At 32.3% G+C, this 19,226-nt stretch overlaps 2 protein-coding genes and 2 long non-coding RNA genes across 4 annotated transcripts; 3 read left to right on the top strand and 1 right to left on the bottom strand.

Moving 5' to 3' along the window:
- Positions 1–512: 512 nt before the first annotated feature.
- LOC141483501 (myb/SANT-like DNA-binding domain-containing protein 3) lies at positions 513–2,315 on the top strand. Its single transcript, XM_074178187.1, has 3 exons — positions 513–816; positions 1,017–1,486; positions 1,577–2,315. The coding sequence occupies exons 1-3, from the start codon at positions 813–815 to the stop codon at positions 1,694–1,696; spliced, it is 594 nt and encodes a 197-aa protein (XP_074034288.1). The 5' UTR covers positions 513–812; the 3' UTR covers positions 1,697–2,315.
- A 1,028-nt stretch (positions 2,316–3,343) lies between these two features.
- Positions 3,344–3,984, bottom strand: LOC141483512 (uncharacterized). Its single transcript, XR_012466139.1, has 2 exons — positions 3,623–3,984; positions 3,344–3,539 (listed from the first exon to the last, which is right to left on the bottom strand). It is a non-coding gene; the product is annotated as an uncharacterized lncRNA (long non-coding RNA).
- Positions 3,985–11,820: 7,836 nt separating this feature from the next.
- LOC141483496 (uncharacterized) lies at positions 11,821–14,518 on the top strand. Its single transcript, XM_074178173.1, has 3 exons — positions 11,821–12,123; positions 12,179–12,285; positions 13,233–14,518. The coding sequence occupies exons 1-3, from the start codon at positions 11,886–11,888 to the stop codon at positions 13,836–13,838; spliced, it is 951 nt and encodes a 316-aa protein (XP_074034274.1). The 5' UTR covers positions 11,821–11,885; the 3' UTR covers positions 13,839–14,518.
- Positions 14,519–14,742: 224 nt separating this feature from the next.
- LOC141483500 (uncharacterized) lies at positions 14,743–16,745 on the top strand. The gene is made up of 3 exons (XR_012466128.1): positions 14,743–14,952; positions 15,455–15,544; positions 16,043–16,745. It is a non-coding gene; the product is annotated as an uncharacterized lncRNA (long non-coding RNA).
- Positions 16,746–19,226: the final 2,481 nt, after the last annotated feature.

Below are 19,226 nucleotides of genomic sequence, written 5' to 3'. Positions count from 1 at the left end.
CAAACATATTTTAGGATTCTGTGAAGATTTTAAGAAAATAATAGTGAATATTCGTCAAGAGTTGGTGCTTATTAGAACAAGTAGTGACATGAATTCTGTAATGTCTACAAAGGATAATGAAAAACCTAAAATTGATTTAACAAAAATTCTCCTCATGTTCAAGTCTCTGATGCTGAAAAGTTACGATTACTCAAGTACATTGAAAAAGGACGTGATTTGGAAATCGCATTCAAAAGCTTGGAATTACATGAATACCCACTTTTACAAACAATGACTCATTCTTAGAATGTAAAATCTAATTTATCGGAAAAACCTCGATTCAGAGAAAACATCAGATCAAGAAAAATATCAGTCAGTTTGATCATTGTAATATTACCAATAAAAAACTCCACCTCTATTCAAATGTATATCCTTATGACAATATGAATTTGAATTTCAAGAAAAATCAGTTTGCATTACTTTACAAACTTTTTGCTCAATTCAAGAATCTTAGGGCCATTTGCACCGACCCAACTCAACTTTTTCCTTAACAAAACTCCACTTAACACCAAGTGGAACTTAAAGATAAAGTTTGTTGCACGATGCGGTTTCAAGTTGACCTCAACTAAGGTTAACATTAACGGTTGAGAGCCACTGGGATTCACTTTTAGCTAACTTCAATTAATATATTTTGTCATGTTTTTTGACAGAATGTAAGGTTACTGTTATAACGTTATGATCGCGGCGAACCTCTCTCCAGCGTTCAGCGTTTCTTTATTTGATCTCATAGATTTTCTGAGATTGTTTGTAGTCAGATGAACCGTGTTTAGAACATGGGTAAGTATTTGAAATGCTTTTTTATTAGTCTTGACGGACACCATAATTATGTGCCTCCACAAGCATGCAGTGTTTTTTTAGAAAAGAAAGCCCTGTCATTAGGCATTAATAAAAACAGTCTTGATCAATGATTGAATATTTTTCATATTTTATCAGGTCCATTATAACAGACTGATTCATTTAATTATTATTTTTTACAGAATCCTCAAGTGGCAAAAGAAAACGTTCCCAGAACTATACTAAAAATGATAGATCATTACTTCTAAATTGTGTGAGTAAATATAAGCATGTAGTAGAGTCCAAAAAAACTGATGGAGTTACTTGGAAAGAGAAGGTAACTGCATGGAATAAAATTACAGATTTGTATAATAGTGAAAATGCAAATCAAGAATACAGACCAGTGGAATCTTTGAAAAAATTATATGATAATATCAAAAGGAATATTAGGAAGGAAGTAGCTGAAGAGAAAACGTCAATTCGATGTACTGGAGGAGGGTCTGGGATTACAGTCAACGATCCAAACAAAGAATTGGCATTATCAATCATGAATAAAACAAGTGTGTTTGGATTAGACAATTCATTAGATCCAGATAGTAATGATTGTAATGTAGTGGAAGACCCTGAACAGGAAGAAATTATAATAGAGTTTGACAGGGAGATTGAAAATGAGGTAAGTAAAAAATGAAAACAAATTTACTCAAAAATCTTCTTTATGACATTAACTTTGCGTTATACTTACCTCATTTACTTTTTATTTTAGGCAAGTGAAGAAAATGATGTGAATGCCCTAAACTGGGGTGATTATACAAAAAGACATCTTAAAAGGCCTTTAAACCCAAAACTGGTACCAAAATCAAAAAAACCATCTAAACCTGCTTGAGAAGTAGTGACACCAGTAAAAAATTATGATACTGAAACACAACAACACAGATGGAGTTCCAGAAGAAGGCCAGTGGCATCAAATATTAGTTACTCCAACCTATCAAAAAAGTATGAAGAGCTAGCTGATCTGAAAATTGAAATTATTAAGATAGAACTAGACAGAGTGGAAATGGAGTACGAGCTGAAGCGCCAGTCCTTAGAATTAGAGATAGACATAAAAAAAGCACATTTAAACAAAATCACTAAATCTCCCAGTACATATCCTATATTCAATTTATAAGCTTCTGATTTCTCTGATTTGGTTCAGAATTGTTATTTTATTCTGAACGTATTTTATATTTGAATTTTTCTTAAGAAAAATAAGATGTGCCTAAACTGAAACAAGGTTATATTCTATAACATTTTAATTAATGTAATTAATGTTAGTCATAATTGCAAGTCTTGTATTATGTAAGAGGGTTTCGATTTTATTTTATGGGAGTACTTGATATTCATCTACAATGAAAATAGCATTACTGTACCTATTTATTTTTTTTTTAAATTGTATTGTGATTTATGTTAGAATGATTCTAATGGAACATATGTAGTTCTGGAATCTTATTAAAATTGAAAAAATATGTCTGGGAAAATACTTTCAGTATTGCATAACGATAATGCAGAAAAATTTACAAATTTTGTGCAACATTATATACTTTCTTAGCAAAATTCATCAAAGAAGTTATTTTAATTTTCAAACTGCAGGAATTACATCGGTCCCTTTTGATAGTTTAACAAAAAATCACATCACATCACATTGTCAATTAAAGTTTGTCTGACATGAATTCCTCTTAAATTTCTTCGCCCATTAAGGCGGGGCTCATCTGGAATATTCCCGTGTCTAATAAGCTGCTGAAATTCATGGTCCTCAATATTATCTGGTAATGGGGGTTCTCCTTCACCCATCCTTTTTGCGATATTGTGAAGAACTCCTGTTGATATGATAACCTCTAAAGTTGTAGCAAGTTTCAACCTACAGCCATATGCTATAACAGGAAACCTTCTTTTCCAAATTCCAAAAAGTCTTTCTATTATTCCTCTTGTTCGAATGTGTGACTCATTATAAAGCTGTTCCTTTGGTAGAATAGGGTCAAGGAGAGGGGTCAATAAATATGTTTGTAATTCATAACCACTATCACCTGCAAGAAACAAGCATACATAGAAGCTAGTTAAAAGTTATGTACTTATATCAATATAAATGAATACTATAATGTATATTATTGTAATTGATGAATTCATCGGTCTGTTTTACATACCAAGAAGATATCAATTATTTGGAATTGTATTATTGTCAAATTTTCTTTTAAGATTTGAATTATTAAAAATTGTTGCATCATAAGAAGAGCCAGGCCATTTAACTAATAAGTTAGTAAGCATATAATCTGCATTTGACACGGCTTGTACATTAATGGAGAAGTATCCTTTTCTATTTCTAAAAATTTCTGCATCTGGACCTCCTAAAATACGTAACTCATGGTAGCCGAAAGAAACGTGTAAGTTAATTAATTATTTATTTTCCTCTGAAGAAAAAAGTTACCTACCTGGAGATTCAATCTTTACATGGGTACAATCTATGACACCCACTACATTTGGGAATGATGCTATGTCATGTTAGACTTATTTGTGCTTGGGTTTGTGGAAATTTAATAGACTGTCGAGCTAATGCCCGGGATACACGTTTTACTATTCGAGACACAGTAGAATAATGCATTCCTCCAAAATCACTTATTTGTAATAAATGGGTCCCTGTGGCATAAAAACGCAATGCGACTAAAAGTTGATTAATTGGTGAAACAGAGAAGTTCCTAAAAGAGTTTACTTATAAGTAGGTATATATTGATCAGATTTGGCGCTTTCATAACATAGGTTCGCTTATATTAACAAATACCTATTATTTGTGAATTCAATTTCCTCTTCAATCAACTCTAATACCATTAAAACGGTGTTTTTTGTTAAACGGAATCTTCGAACAAAATCATGTTCTTCTAATGAATCAAAATAATTCGCTCTATCATTAGTTCTTCGAGGAAATCGGTGTATAATAATTTCCACAATTTCTAGATCATCTAGAAACGCATCTGCATCGTTAAAAACCTCCATTGCTCAAGTTTTACAAGTAATTAATGAGTAATGTAAAAAAATCTCTCCCTTAAATTGGTTAAGTGTCAGACTATCCTCTACTTATATGTAAGGATAACTTAGCGAATATAAGTGACAATTAAGTATTGGTGCAAATCATTAAGTTAACCTACAATTCTAGGGTAAGTTATAATGAGTAGAATAACTTTCGATGAAAAGATAAATAAAATTCATCATATGGTTGCTTGGAGTTTTGCTTATAGATGTGCAAGAAAAACTTATTGGGAATTTTTCGCAATTGATCGAACACGTTTCCAAAGACAGATCAGACTCAGTGCCGCATTTATAAATCCAATTCTAGATTTCGAGGAGATGGTGGAGCATGAAGAATTTTAATCATTTGTTGTATTTTTAAATTTATCTTAAATGAAGCAATAAACTATGTAGACTTGTTTTTGATAACAAAAAGGTATAAATAGATTCATTACATTTAAAGTCACTCATAACATTTTCAAATATACATGTTGACATTGAACAGTATACAAAAGATTTAATTAGGCAACTTTGTCCTCATATGGAAGAAAGTAAAGTAAAGTAAAGTTAGCATCCTCAGGAGAATTTTCTTCTCCTGGAGTTAGCATCCTCAGGAGAAGAAAATTCTCCTGAGGATGCTAACTTTGTTGGCGAAACGCGCGTCGAGTGCAAAAATATCAGTTTGGTGTTAGGGCAATTGATCTCGAAAAAAGTTATTCAAATTGATTCTAGTAATAAATTCAAAGTGGGAGATTATGTACGTATATCCAAAAGTCGAGGAATTTTTGATAAAACATATTTTCCAAACTGGTCTACAGAAATATTCAAAATAAGGAAAATACAATTAACTAACCCAATAACTTATTTACTGAAGGATGATAAAGAACAGGATATTTCAGGAGGTTTTCACAAAGAACAATAACAAAAAGTGAAATATCCTGGTGTGTATCTTGTAGAAAAGGTACTCAAAAGAAAAAATGGTAAAGTTTTTGTTAAATGGTTAAGATTCGATAATAAACATAACAGTTGGATAGATAAAAATAATATTGCATAATCAGCTTCAGCATCATAAATAATTCATGAGTAGACTGATGACTTTATTGTCACGGTGATATTAGATGAAGTATCATGTTTATCATCGATGTGCAAGGTTTTCAATATGGAAAAACAAGAAATTTTTTATGTAAAGAAATTTCAGTTATAAACGTTGAAAGGTGGAGTTTGATAACATCGTATGATAAATTTACCAACAGACCTTAACCAATATAATCCAACTGTGAAAAAACATGTGAACTGGTGTACGAGAAATTTACATGGATTGGCATGGTTTCATGAAAAAAGTGATTATTCTGCAACAATACCAACCCTAAACTTTGAACAAATTTCAGAGTTTATCAAGAATTGTATAGGACCTGATACTTGTGTTTTTGTTAAAGGATGTGAAAAGAAAAAATGGCTCAGTCAGCTTATACAAAATGAAATTTATGACTTACATGATGAAGGGTGTCCTTCAATACAAAATCTGAAAATTTTTCTGAAATCTCACCATTGTATGTATCATTTGTATGATAATCTGAATTGTGCAGTGGAAAATGTTTTTTTACTAAGATATTGGTATTTACATTGTAAGAAATGAAAAATATCTTTCCATTTCTTCATCGTTTGTATTCTCTTTATATTAAGAAATAAAAATATTTTCTCAATTTTTGTTTTATTTTCCTTTATAAATTACAATTATTATTAGATATCATATAAAAGCTTGCGATTTTTGAAAAGGTGATTGTGGAGCTTCTTCATCTTCATAATCATCCAAGTTTATTGGTATTGGTAATATTTCTTTTTTCGATGTTCCTGGTTTCAATTTTTTCGAGGGTGGAGGTGATAAAGGGAGTCATCATCATCTTCATCCTGTAGGTTGAAATCGAATTTGTTCATAGCTGTATTTAAAACAGGTAACTCTTTTTCATTTTCTATCATGGATCGTGTCACTTTCACCGGTAGGATACCAAATTTTTTTTTTAAGTTGTCATCTTTGGACTATACCTCAAGTAAACGATTATACACTATTCAGATTTTTTATTATCTCCTTAACCCCATATCTATAACAAAGAGAAAATTGTTTAACCATAAACCCATAATAAGTAGAAACTTATTCATATCAATTACTCTAAATCAATAACAAAGTAATGAGTTTCACAATGAATCCAGTAAAAAATAATAACTCACCTGAATAACTGCTTGAATACCACCATAGCCATGTCAACAGGGAACACTTTAGTGTTTGTAATTTTTACTATAAGAGTAGTTGGAACAGTACTCATCTTTGTATCGTTATAGTTGTAAGTAGAATGAGTATGGTATGGTATCATCAATTTATATCACACATTCGTTATGGAAAAAACGAATAATTATGGTGTAATCAAAAATATCATGTGATAAGCGTGTTACAAATTTGAACCAACTCATTAGATTCTGAAAATACAATTTTGGTGCTGTGTATCATCAGCACGTGACAACCTTCAATCAGTAATTATAATAACATTATGCATATTCAATGATAAGCGTACGATAATCTACAATTTGACTTGCTCAATTATAGGAAAATTCATCCATTCGAAGCGGCAAAGATGTATGTAAAAAATGTGTGATAGATATGATAAAAGATATTTATATAAAAATTCAAAGCTCACTTTCTCGAAAACAGTCTTCAAACGAATACAACACAGTGATATTTTCAAATTTACTTTCGTGAGCAGTCTTTTTAAACCAACATATAAAAGTGTTTATAAATTTCAAATATTCATTTCATCAATATCACCTGAATACAATTCATCAAAATTTCAACAATAATGAACAGCTGCCTAGAAATACAGCAAATCAGTGCAAATATTGTGTTGAAAATTCAAGAAGTTGGTAAGTTAATTAAAAGTAAAAATGATTATTGCAAGTGGATTAAACTTTTGAATAAAAGTATATTATTGTTAAAAACGAATTTAACGAATGTTTAAACAAAAAATATTTTTCTAATTAGAATCAAATTCAGCTATTCTAAAATATTACTAACAAAATTTCGAATTCAATTAAAATGTTAATAAAAACCAAAATTTAATTTGGCAAGATTTAGAATCATGTTTTAACAGTCAAGGACTGGTGCAATTATCAACTTGAAAATCAAGGATCCTACAGAATTTTTCAATAAAGCATATAGATCTTTTGTGTGTAAAGTTGAAAAAGAATTGAAAAAAAGTTTATTGAAGGTTAACTTTTTTTTAGCGAAGTTCATGAAGCCTCAAACTGGTGAGACTGAAATCAAACATTTTCAAACAAAAAATAGAATTATTGATCAACACACAATTTTGGAATTATTTTACAATGATCACGTTAAACATAATATTTTAACGAAACTTGAAGAATTTCAAGAAAGAGATAGTGGTTGGAGTCTTTATGAAATTTTACAATTGAAGTACCTAAATTCATTCAAAATAAAAAGGCAGTCCTCAATATTCAAAAAAATTATTCGTACTGTTTTCTTTGGTCCATTGTGGCAGCTCTTCATCCATGTACAACTAATGTTTGTAAAAAATCATCATATCCACATTTTTCAACTATTTTAAAGTATCATGGTATTGAATTTCCAATTAAAATTAAAGACATTACAAAATTTGAAAAAATTAATATGTCAATAAACTTGTTCGGTATTGAAAAAAGGAAATTGTACCTGTCCGTTTGAGTGAATTAGAATTTTTATTAACAATTAATTTATCAGACTGAACACGATGTTGATTCATGATGAAGAAAATGTAAATAATTTCAAACCAATTCATCATTTTGCTCTTATAAAAGACTTGTCACGATTGTTACATAGACAAAGTGGTGACATAACTAACATAAAATTGCATATGACAATGTCAAAATATTAGACCAATCCAACAACGTACACAATGGAATGTTCCTAGAAATGACAAACATTTTCAAAAATCCTCTCAGTATGAATTCTAGAAGAGACATAGAAGGACTTAGTATAATCTATACTTACCTACTTCATTTAGACAATCAAAACAGATGCACCAACCATCCTGCTACCAACCCAATATAATAAAAGTCAATCTGCACATCATAATGATTGGAACTAACAGTCAATAAACCTCTTTCAAACTCTTTTAACTAATCAAAAAATAAAATTACATTCAACCATTCATCTATCAATTTCAATATGTGCTGTAAATGACAAGACAACTGTTCACTCTTCCAAGATGTTAACCAAAACAAAATTCTATTCAATTTATTTTTGTAAATTCATCACAAATTTCAATTGCACTTTATTCCTGTCTGATGATAAACTTAGTCACTTTTGCATTCCATACCACAGACATGGATCTTTTCTCCTTTTCCAATATTTAAGAAAATATTTTTGACAAGACAATTGACTTGGACATGTCCCTTTCACAAGATGTATAAAAAATTTTATTTTACAACAATCTAATGTTATTAGTCCACATTTTATTATAATGTTCTCAGTTTTAACCAGTTATCCAGTATCATGAGTGTTCATAAATCATCGCATTTTCAAAGTGTTTTAAGAAAACAATTCTTCTCATGCTTGCTTCATATACATAACCTCAACTTTCGTAAGTAATGTACAACAAATTTTGACAATTGTTAATTTTCATCTTATCATCTAGAGTTCCTGAAGAAGAGTCAATAAAGTCTCGAAAGCTTGAACAGAAAAAAGAAAGAATATATATATATATATATATATATATATATATATATATATATATATATATATATAAATATATATACACGTGTTCCTAAACATCGTGCACATACGAAAGGGGGTAGTTCTTTGGCTTATTTCATAACTAAAAGTTCATATAAACATAGGTCCGCAAACGCTTCGTTACCGATTTACAGGGTGTTGAAATTACAAGATTTTTCTTGTTATTTCTTTGGAGCTCCTGCAGTTTTTGAGATATTGAGCTCAAATTTGAAATCTAGATTGCGTTATAGGGCATACATTAGTGGGTTTTGTCAGATGGTTGTTGATTCTACAAGGTGACATTTTTTCAGGAGTCATGTTCCATTTTCTCCCCCTGAACTTTTTTACTGTGCGCCGCTGGTAGATTCTAAAATACAAAATGAATTTTCCGTTTTATTTGGAAACTTTTTTTGTTCAGAAACTCTTTTCGTTTATGTGGCGGTAATCGAGAAAAAAATTAAAGATTTTTTGTAGAAATGATTTATTTTACAATACAAAAACCTAAATAATAACAATTAAACTGCATTATAACAAATGTTGAAAGTGACCCCCTCCTACCCTTATACATGCGTCCACTCTTCTTCTCATTGATGCCCGTACTCTTGCGAAGACTCCCGGAGTATTTCTTACAGTTTCAAATGCATTTATTATCCGATTTCGTAAGTCATCCACGTTATTCACTGGTGTTGTATACACTAGAGATTTGAGATATCCCCATAGGAAAAAATCTAGACTATTTAAATCAGGCGACCTAGGGGGCCATGATTGAGGTCCACCCCGTCCTATCCACTTATTCTCATACACTCCGTTTAAATACATCCTAGCCAAAATAGAAAAATGTGCAGGGGCGCCATCGTGCATAAACCAAATTTGATTTCTCAACAAAAAGAGCAGGTTTTCGAGTAACAAAGGCAATTCGTGTTGCAAAAAATGTCTGTAGAAGCGACCATTAAGTCGACCAGGCAAAAAGAAAGGACCAATCAAATGATCCCGTAGTATGCCAGCCCATACTTTTAATGAAAACTGCTCTTGAAAATATGCTTCTACAATTCCATGTAGATTTTCTTGTGCCCATATGTGGTTGTTATGAAAATTAATAATGAAATTCCTTGAAAAATTGGCTTAGTCAATAAAAAGGATTTTACAGTCAAAAACGGGGTCATCTGCTAGTCTATTAAGGTACCACTGGCAGAAATTGATCCTTAAAGGGAAATCTCGAGGAAGAAGCGCTTGCACTCTTTGAATATGGTAAGGGTATAGTAGAGACTCGCGCAATATTCTCCAAATAACCTGATGACTAATATTTAAATGTTTACCGATTATTCTGGTGCTAGTACTGGGATGTTCTTCTATTTCATTTATAACAGCTTCTTCGATCTGTGGAGTTCTAACAGTACGTGGTCTACCTCCGTCACATACCTTTTTAATAACACATCCAGTTTTTACAAGACGCCTATGGATATTCGAGAATGTTCTTTGATCAGGTATTACTCTATTGGGATAGCGCTCCATGTACAAACGTCTGGCTTCTCGTGCATTTCCATTCGCAAGACCGTAGATAAAATGCATCTCAGCCATTTCAGAATTGGTAAAAATTGATATTGTTTGAGGTTGTAACGAGTAATTAAAACAGTTTTGTCACAGCAGCTCACGTTATGGCCGGAAGTATTCAATTTCTTTCTTATGAGTTCAGTTGTAGAAATCTCATTGCTTTTATAACACTCGTATATTGTTTTTTTCAATGATTTCTTTAGATGTGATACAGGATTACCAGTATCACATCGCGTCTTGCTTACATAAGATTTCTTTTTGACTATTTTACGTACAGTTGAGAAAAGTCAAATCTGATGTTGCTTGTGATAGTTTGTTTCCCTCGAAACCAAACTTGAAATGTAGATTTTCATATACATTGAAACATACTCTCTGTGTTTCAATATTTGAATGCCTCCGAATCTTTCACTTGTATCTCTTTTTCGCATTGATCACCATCGCTATTGGAAACACTTCACAGGAAAAAATCTACGTTGTTATCACACTCGTTATTACTATCAGTACATGTCCAAAGATGTCATATTTCAAACAGATAACAAAAATTTCAAGTAATTATAACTGCACCAATATCGAATTTCAACACTCAAATCGCAATCAGTTCCTGAACTGAACACGATGGCAATAACCATCCCCGCATTCCCCGAATTCTATTCGTCACCGTAACGTGACTTCAAATTCAATTTCGTGACTCTTCAGCCCATCATAAAACTCGGTTAGTAAAAATTATCCAATACGAACCGCCAATTCTACAGTCCACGTGAACTAGTTCGCAGCTGGTTCATTTCCATGTTTTGGTTTTTTTGGCCTTTGAGAGTGCCGTCAACTTTAACTGTGCACAATATCGTTCACTTCGACTATACCAAAGTTGGCACACATCACAAGTGGCTTAAAAAATAATAAATGAAGAATAAACGTTCATTAACAAATTAAACAAATTGCTTAAAAGTATTATTTTTTTCATTTCTTCGAAGTATTCGTGAGGTGTAAGGTAATAAATGCGGTTAAGTCATTGTCTACTGGTCAATGATGTACAAGTTGAAATTTTGTTGTGAATTTTCTATTGATGGTTTTGGTAAATCAAAATCCAAAATTGACCGATTTCAGGAGTTTTTAATAGTACTTTTTTTTTAGTTTATAATTAATTTATGCGTTACTTGGACGTACTGTATATATAGAAACGTATCTAAGAAATTAAAAATTGGGCAGTAACTTGGAACTTAAATTTTAAGTGAAAAACAGATTAATTTTTATTGTTTCATGTATAATTTGCGTACTTATATTGTTTCGCGTTTACGGCGTCCACTGACCATCGGCATGCAACGAACGTTAGAACTCGTTTTTTCTTAAGAATACGAAATATTTTTATGATCGAAGAATAGGACCTACGTACTAAGTAGTATTATTATACATACTGCGTTTAAGGGTGTTTGTATTAAAAACGTGATTCTGTTAGTAACAAAAAATGGATACATCTGGTGATCCCGTTCATGTAAGTATTCATAATTTTAAGCCGGGTCCATATTAGTAAATATTTGCGTTGTGTGTTGAATTGAGGATTCGCCATAAATATTTGCGTCGCAAATTGATTAACTTCCCTGCACAAATTTTTACGTTGTGCGCCGTGCGTCCCTGCTCAACATGTGTGCGAAGTTGTGTGGTGGTTTGTTTTTGTTGAATTTAGTTTTATCGCGGTACCTACCGAGTTAGTACATCGAGAAAATAAACAAAAATGAATTTAAACAAAGAGGACAGTCTCCAGTTAATTCAAGAATATCAAAAACACAGGATGTTATGGGACCCAACAGATAAGTGGTATTTCCATGAAATTAAAAAAAATGATGCTTGGGACGAAGTCGCTACAGCTTTAAATATAGATGTAGAAGACGCAAAAAAGAAAATATCGAGCCTGTTGGGCTCATTTCGCAGAGAAAAAGCGAAAGCACGAAAGACGATGGGAACCGGCAAAGGTAAGTTTGTTTTTAATTAACTTAAGTAATAAAATTAATATACAAATTGTTTTAGGTGCAAAAGATATATATAGATCGGATTGGTTTGCCTTCAACAGTTTCGCATTTCTTATGGAAAAGGACGATCCACGACAAACCATTAGCTCGGAAAAAATAAATGATGTAAGTAGAACTAATAGACCTATACATGCATGTATTAAGCAGTTTATTATTGACGCATTCACAAATTAACATTATTTATGAATATTCATTTTGCCATGGAACAACACCTACAGTTGTAAAATACTCTCCAAACTCCTTTCTAATATCTTTAGCAGTGATAGTCGCTCGGCGTGGCAAATTTCGCATATTTCCAAAGCAATCACCACCATGTCTCCAGCTTCCTTGCATTAGGGGGCCTTGCTCTTCCGAGTCAACCATTCCAGAAGTAATATAAATGTTCTTTGACGTCTTACTTTGTTTTAAATAATTGTGCAAGCATACTACTGCCATAACAACTACTTGTGCTTTATTAGGCTCCAGAAGAAGGGGTTTTCGCAACACCCTAAACACTGACGACATAATTCCAAACACATTTTCAACAACTCTTCGAGCTCTGCTTAGCCTGTAATTAAATACTCTTTCAATTGATCCTCTTGGGTGTGCTCCTGAATATGGTTTCATGATATGTTCAGTAAGTGGAAATGCGTCATCTGCTATGAATACATGAGGTATATCGTTTTGCCTTCCGGGAAGAGGTTTTGCTGGCGGCAAGTTTAGTGTGTCACCTGCAATTTTATGATGAAGATCAGAGTTTTGAAAAACCCCACCATCTGAAATTCTTCCTTGGCATCCAATGTCAACATACATAAAGTTGTAATTTGCATCGACCAATGCGAATAACACGATGCTAAAAAATCCCTTATAGTTATGGTATTCACTTCCACTGTTTATCGGTGCTTGAAGGTGTATGTGTTTTCCATCCATAGAACCTACACAATTTGGAAAGTTCCACATTGTCTCAAACGCTTCTGCAACAGTTAACCATTCTTCTGGCGTTGTCGGCATCTGCAATTAGGATAAATAATAATTAAGTAAATAATTAATAACGCGTTACGTGTTTTTTTCAGAGTGAAACAACTGATGATAGTGAAATTAGCGAAGTCGAGAGCGAAGTACATTTGCACCAGGAAACCCCGGCATTTCCAGAACTTGGAGAAAATATTGAACAAACCCTTGAGCCCCCTGCTCCAGGCACTTCAAAAAGAAAAAAATCAATAGAGGTGACTCAGGTGACTGACAATACTCAGGAAGCATCAACATCCAAATCTTTTGTCAAACCTTCGACACCTAAAAGAAAACGAGCAAAAACTACAGAAAAGGAAGACCCTCGCATTGAAAAGGTTTTTCAGTTTCTGCAGCAGCCGATACCACCAGACGAGTCATCATTGATATTTGCAAAATATGTGGCGGACCGACTTAACACCTTTGATCACCGAACCAAGGCAATTTTAGTTCATAAAATAAATCAGTTGATATTTGACGCCGAGATGGAAAAGTACAATACGTCAAGTCCTGGATCATTGTATTCACATGAATCCACTCGTTCACCATTTTCGAACGAGGTTTTGGATTCCAATGATGGACACGCAAATACACAATCCTCAGTCAGTCATACTACATCAGAAGCAGTAGCAGCAGAACTACAAGACTTTGTTTATTTCACTACACTTTAATCAATTATATGTTTGAGATGATGTGAATTCTACTTTACGTTTCGTTTTATTAAAAAGTGTTTTCTGTTATGGCAAAAGCATCAATCAAATCTTATTACTTACCTTAACATAATCCTTCAATTCGTCAATTAAAGCACTGCACACTTCTGGAACGAAGAGTGATATGCTTTGTTTAGATATTTTAAAAAGATATTGAAGGCTTGCATATGAATCCCCCGTTGCCAGAAAACGTAGTGTGAGAGCTAATTTTTCTTTTACAGGTATGGCTTTCCTAAGCTTTGTATCCATTTTGGCAATTTTCGGTCCAATCTTATTTATTAAAAACTCAAAATCATTTGGTGCCATCCGCAAAAAATTTTTAAAATGACCAGTACTCTCATCCAAGGATAATAGATTCACTAATTCAATGCTGTCTAATTGTTTTCTGTTTTGATACAGATGCCTTATCCAATACCGCCTCATATTTTTTGTTTTTGTCTCTTTTTCCTTTTTGATGATAAGATGGTGCATAACAAGGAAAGCAGCCCATTTCCTTTTCATTATTAAATTATCAGACATAGGCACTCTCTGATTTCAATATCAACAGAACACCAAAGCAAAACAATGACAATAACACTTGATGAAATTACTGCGTTCTGGAAACATACGTCCACAATTGCACGATTTTGTGACGCAAATTCCTTTGATCTCCAAAAAAACCGACAAGCCACGGATGGCGTGCGTTGAATGCGGCGAAAAATTTTGCGTACCTTTGTGTGCGGCGAACACGTGCGAAAACGTCCACACTCGCATAAATTTGTATGTTGCATAAAAATTTGTGCTGAATGCCCCGCACAACGTAAATTTTTACTAATGTGGACCCGGCTTTATATGTGGTATATATTAAGTTACAACTTGTTTTTTTCAGCATTTTAGTCCAACTCAACGCATTAGTAGACGTAGCTTTTTTCGCCAGTTTTGTAACATTTCTGTTTCGCCTGTACAGTCAAAACAACCGATTCAGAATGCAAGTATTTCGTCTTCAGATCCAGAAGAGTTTACTCTAGGTAACTCAACTTTGCAAAATATATCTGACCAACTTCAAGATAACTTTCACGAAAGTCTCTTTGATGAGGTGAGAAAATTTGAAAGTTCATTTTCTTATGGTCTTTTTCGTAATTACAAAAAAAATGCTCAGTAGATGTAATTGCTGACATACCTATCTAAAACATACAGGGCGTTTCACCAGGCCATTCTCAATCGAAATTTTTAACTCCATAAAAATATTGTTAAATATGTAAAACAGGGGTATTTCAACTCCTTGTGACCACAAAAACACTAAAAAAATTGTTATAGTTGCCCTACAGCAGTTGATGTGGATTTCCAGTCTCCAAGTAGGGACTTTCCGAGTATCGCTTTCTGCATTTAAATGTGAAAAAAGGGGCACTTTACCGTTGAATGGTAAAATCATAACTAACTATTTTTTGGTAATCTTCGATGCGAAAGTCACTCCTTCTGAGTCAGTGGACTCTGATTCACAAAAATATAAATTATATCAAAACAATTACAGAAGTGTTCACCTCTGTTCTTAAAGCCAGGGAAATACTACTATTTTTGAAAGAATTATTTACTTTTAGATTCAATCTGATTCTTCTGTAGACGATACAGACAAAGATCCGTACTATGTTCCAGGTTTTAATTCCAACGAAAATTTATTGAATAGTCAGGTAAGTTTTTTTGCGGATGAATTATTACTTTACTTATTGTTTTTTTGCTTTTGGTAACAAGTTAATTTTCTTTTTTTTGTAACATCATCTCATATTTTCGACGGTTTTTATATGTACAATGCCAAAGTTGTGAAATATTTATTACCAATAATTGTTTTTTTTTTCTACATTCATAGTGTGCGTCTACCAATGGAAAAAATATGTTTCTCATAAAACGTTATACCATAAAAGTCCATAATATTCAGCAATACAATTTGTGATATTTTTTAATATCTATTCAGAGAAATTCAAGGTCGGAGGCAATGTTTCGAAAAGTAATTTACATATATTTTGTGGCGATGAACAACTTTTTATCAACAATGTTTCTTTGTGAAAACGTTTTGTCTATACACACGTGTATAAGTACCTTTAAAATTTTAAAATTATAGCTCAAAAATAAATGTGTGCTCCATGGACAAAATTTAAAAAAGCATTTTAAAAACAGTCAAACACATTTAGGTGCCCTTACATTCGTCAGAAAATAATGACAAGGATAATCTTGATTATCTTTCCACTAGCAATATAGCTGCTTTGAACAATTCAGATGCGTCAGACAATGCAATAGAATATTATCACGAAGATGAACTTGATCACGTTCCCACTAGTAATATACCTGCAGTGGATGACCCCGAGGTAAGAATAAAAACGAAACAACCTTAACTATCAAAAATAGAAGAAAAAAAGGCCATTAAAATAAAAACAAAGTATCGTTATTCCTACATTTGATTTTTGTTTGATATCAATAAATTGAATTGTACGATTAAATGTTGAACTCTTGAAATTTAGGGTAGTTGTCGTGGTATAGGAGTACCGTCGGAAAATTAAAACTTTTTGTGTACATAATAAAGACATTATGATACGATTACCCTTGAAATTTGTCGATTGACCACCTAGAATCCGAGATAAATTTAATTAAAAATTGGGTATTCAACATGGACTGTAGTTTTCGTTGTTTTGTATCTGTTTCTTCTTTTCTATTCTATTTTTCTTGTCCAAAATAAGCGTTTTACGTTGAATCTCCAGAAAATCAATGAGTTTGTTCCGAAATATCTATTTTATTTTGATGTTTCGTGATTTGATATTATTGAATATTAAGTTCTTGTTACAATATTGTACAATTTTGTGTAATTTTCAGTGTTAACAAAAAATAAAAAAAAAACTGTGCACCAAAAACTTTGAAAATGTATTTACTTTTCAAAAAAATTGATCATGGTTAATACCATAGTTGTATAATTTGTAATATTACAGGTTTCTAAAATGAATCGTTGCTGTCTATTTATCGTTTTAGCAACATTTTTTTTCGTAGTCCCCATTAAAAAAATGGGTAAAAAATAAAACACTTAGATGGCCATGACTTCAAATCTAGATGTATTTTTCAATACTGAACAACTTTTTTAAATAACATTTCCCGTGATTTTTCAAAATAAGAGTACTTTATTCTTCTTTATTCTTCTCACAAAATCAAATATTTGAAGGCTTCTCGTATATTACGTGTGTTGTCCTGTATTTTATTAGTGCATGTTTAGTTTTAAGGAATGCACAAACTTTTATCAAGAATAACTTCTTGTCGAAAAACCCTTAATAAATAAGTTTCCCATATGGTGCATACTTTGGGGATGATACTGTATATCAATTTTGAATGAGTAACGTCTCCACGGGTACAGTTTTAGTCAAAAATTATTGATCACTTAGCTACAAGCTCTTATACTTTTATGGCGCTCATTATCTGAATTTTTTGACAATATTGTACCACGACAACTTCCTTAAGTCAGTATCATTTTCATTTTTTTTATATTTATCACAGGGTTTTGCTGTGTAAATAGTCATTTTACACTATATCGGAAATAATTGAATTTCATCGACTCTCCAAAAAATTTTGATAACTGATAATTCTGTTTTTTTTTTCTTTTTAGTCAGTGAGCTATGCTTGAAGACTGGCAGTAAACAAATCTAAAGTAATGAACTTTGAACGTTTAAGCCAGTCTCGGATATACCTACACAGTAGGTTGAATAGACTGACGCCTATCAGAAAACAACTACTCCCCTGGCTAATAACACGAAGGGCGTTGGATCAGATCCGACAGACGTCAGTGGAGGAACCTTCACAGAAACTTTCTTGCATATTCAATTGGCAATACAATTTTGAAACGGGCACACTTGCAGACCGGTTTCGGGCTCATTAGCCACCCGTTAGTGGCTGAAGGTCGACTCTTTCAGTTGTGTTGCCAATTGCATATGCAGGAAATTATTTGTGAAGATTTCTGCACTGACTACTGTCGCATATAATCCAACGTCATTCGTGGTATTAGCCAGAGGAGTAGTTGTTTTCTGATAGGCGTCAGTCCATTCAACCTACTGTGTAGGTATATCGAGACTGGCTTGAACGTTTGAAGTTCATTTTTTCAGATTTGATAATTATGTGATCTGTTTCTTTATTAATTCATTTTCTATGAATACGTGCAATACTGTATACCTGTAATGCCTCGGTCTATAGTAGTTAGGAAATGGAATTTTTGGAAAAATATTCAATAGAATCTCCTTTAAGAGTTGAGTGTTGAAATTTGACTATTTTTCAACTTCAACTTTAACAACTTCAACAAAAAAGTGTACATCAACGTATCCTGACTTCTTAACAGCCCATCATTGATGCTATCGAAAAGATTGTACAAGGTAGTCGAATAATTCATATTTTTCGTAATTTTTGACCACTTTGTATGAGTTTTTCAGGTCCACCAATGAAAAGCTAACCAATTAGGCGATGTAAACCGTTAAGCGAAATATTCATTTGTTTTGACGTAAAAGTAACATAAAGATGAAAAATAGATTATATTCAACACCGAGTAGCTCGGTAACAAATTATTTTAGACACTAAGTAGTAGTTGAAATAAACCCCAAGAGCAGATTACTAAACTTTGATGAAGTGTCTACTGGATGCACCATTAAAAAAATATAACTGATGCATACAACTTGTGACACTTACTGTATATTCCAAAATATTTTATTTCATATATCCCTAGTGAATATACAATATACGTAATTTACCTATGAAAAAAATATTCAAAAATTCCACAGATTGGCTACTATGAACCAAAGTGTTACAGATGGACTACCCTGTACCTACTATTACTATTACTATATTTTTTCCATTTTAGACCAAGGTTCCTGCCAAAAGCAATGATTTGATCCAGTCTGAAAATCAAGGAACCATTTTAGGCGCCTTAAAACTAAACCGAGAAAAGAGATTAGGCAACAAGGCACATCTGCTTTCCTAAAAGAAAGTCATAAATTCTTGCTATTTGAATACATCTTCTATAAATATTTCCGTAAGACCCACATAATCAGTTTGATAGGAACCAGTGTATTATTTCATAAGAGATATAAAATATGAGCAGTACAATTTACATATGCTTTCATGAAATCTTGCGATTTGAAGACATATTCTCTAAATCATATTTCCGTATGACCCACATAATCAGTTTGATAGGAACCAGTGTATTATTTCATAAGAGATATAAAATATGAGCAGTACAATTTACATCTGCTTTCGTGAAATATATTCATGAAATCTTGCGATTTGAATATATATTCTTAAAATCATATTTCAGAAAGACCCACATAATCATTTTGATAGGAACCAGTGTAA

The sequence above is a fragment of the Leptinotarsa decemlineata genome, unplaced genomic scaffold (assembly GCF_025532065.1).
Source record: "Leptinotarsa decemlineata unplaced genomic scaffold, Ldec_3_MD MMD2_P_RNA_scaffold_14, whole genome shotgun sequence".
Lineage (NCBI taxonomy): Eukaryota > Metazoa > Arthropoda > Insecta > Coleoptera > Chrysomelidae > Leptinotarsa > Leptinotarsa decemlineata.
This window is presented reverse-complemented; position numbering and strand designations above follow the sequence as displayed.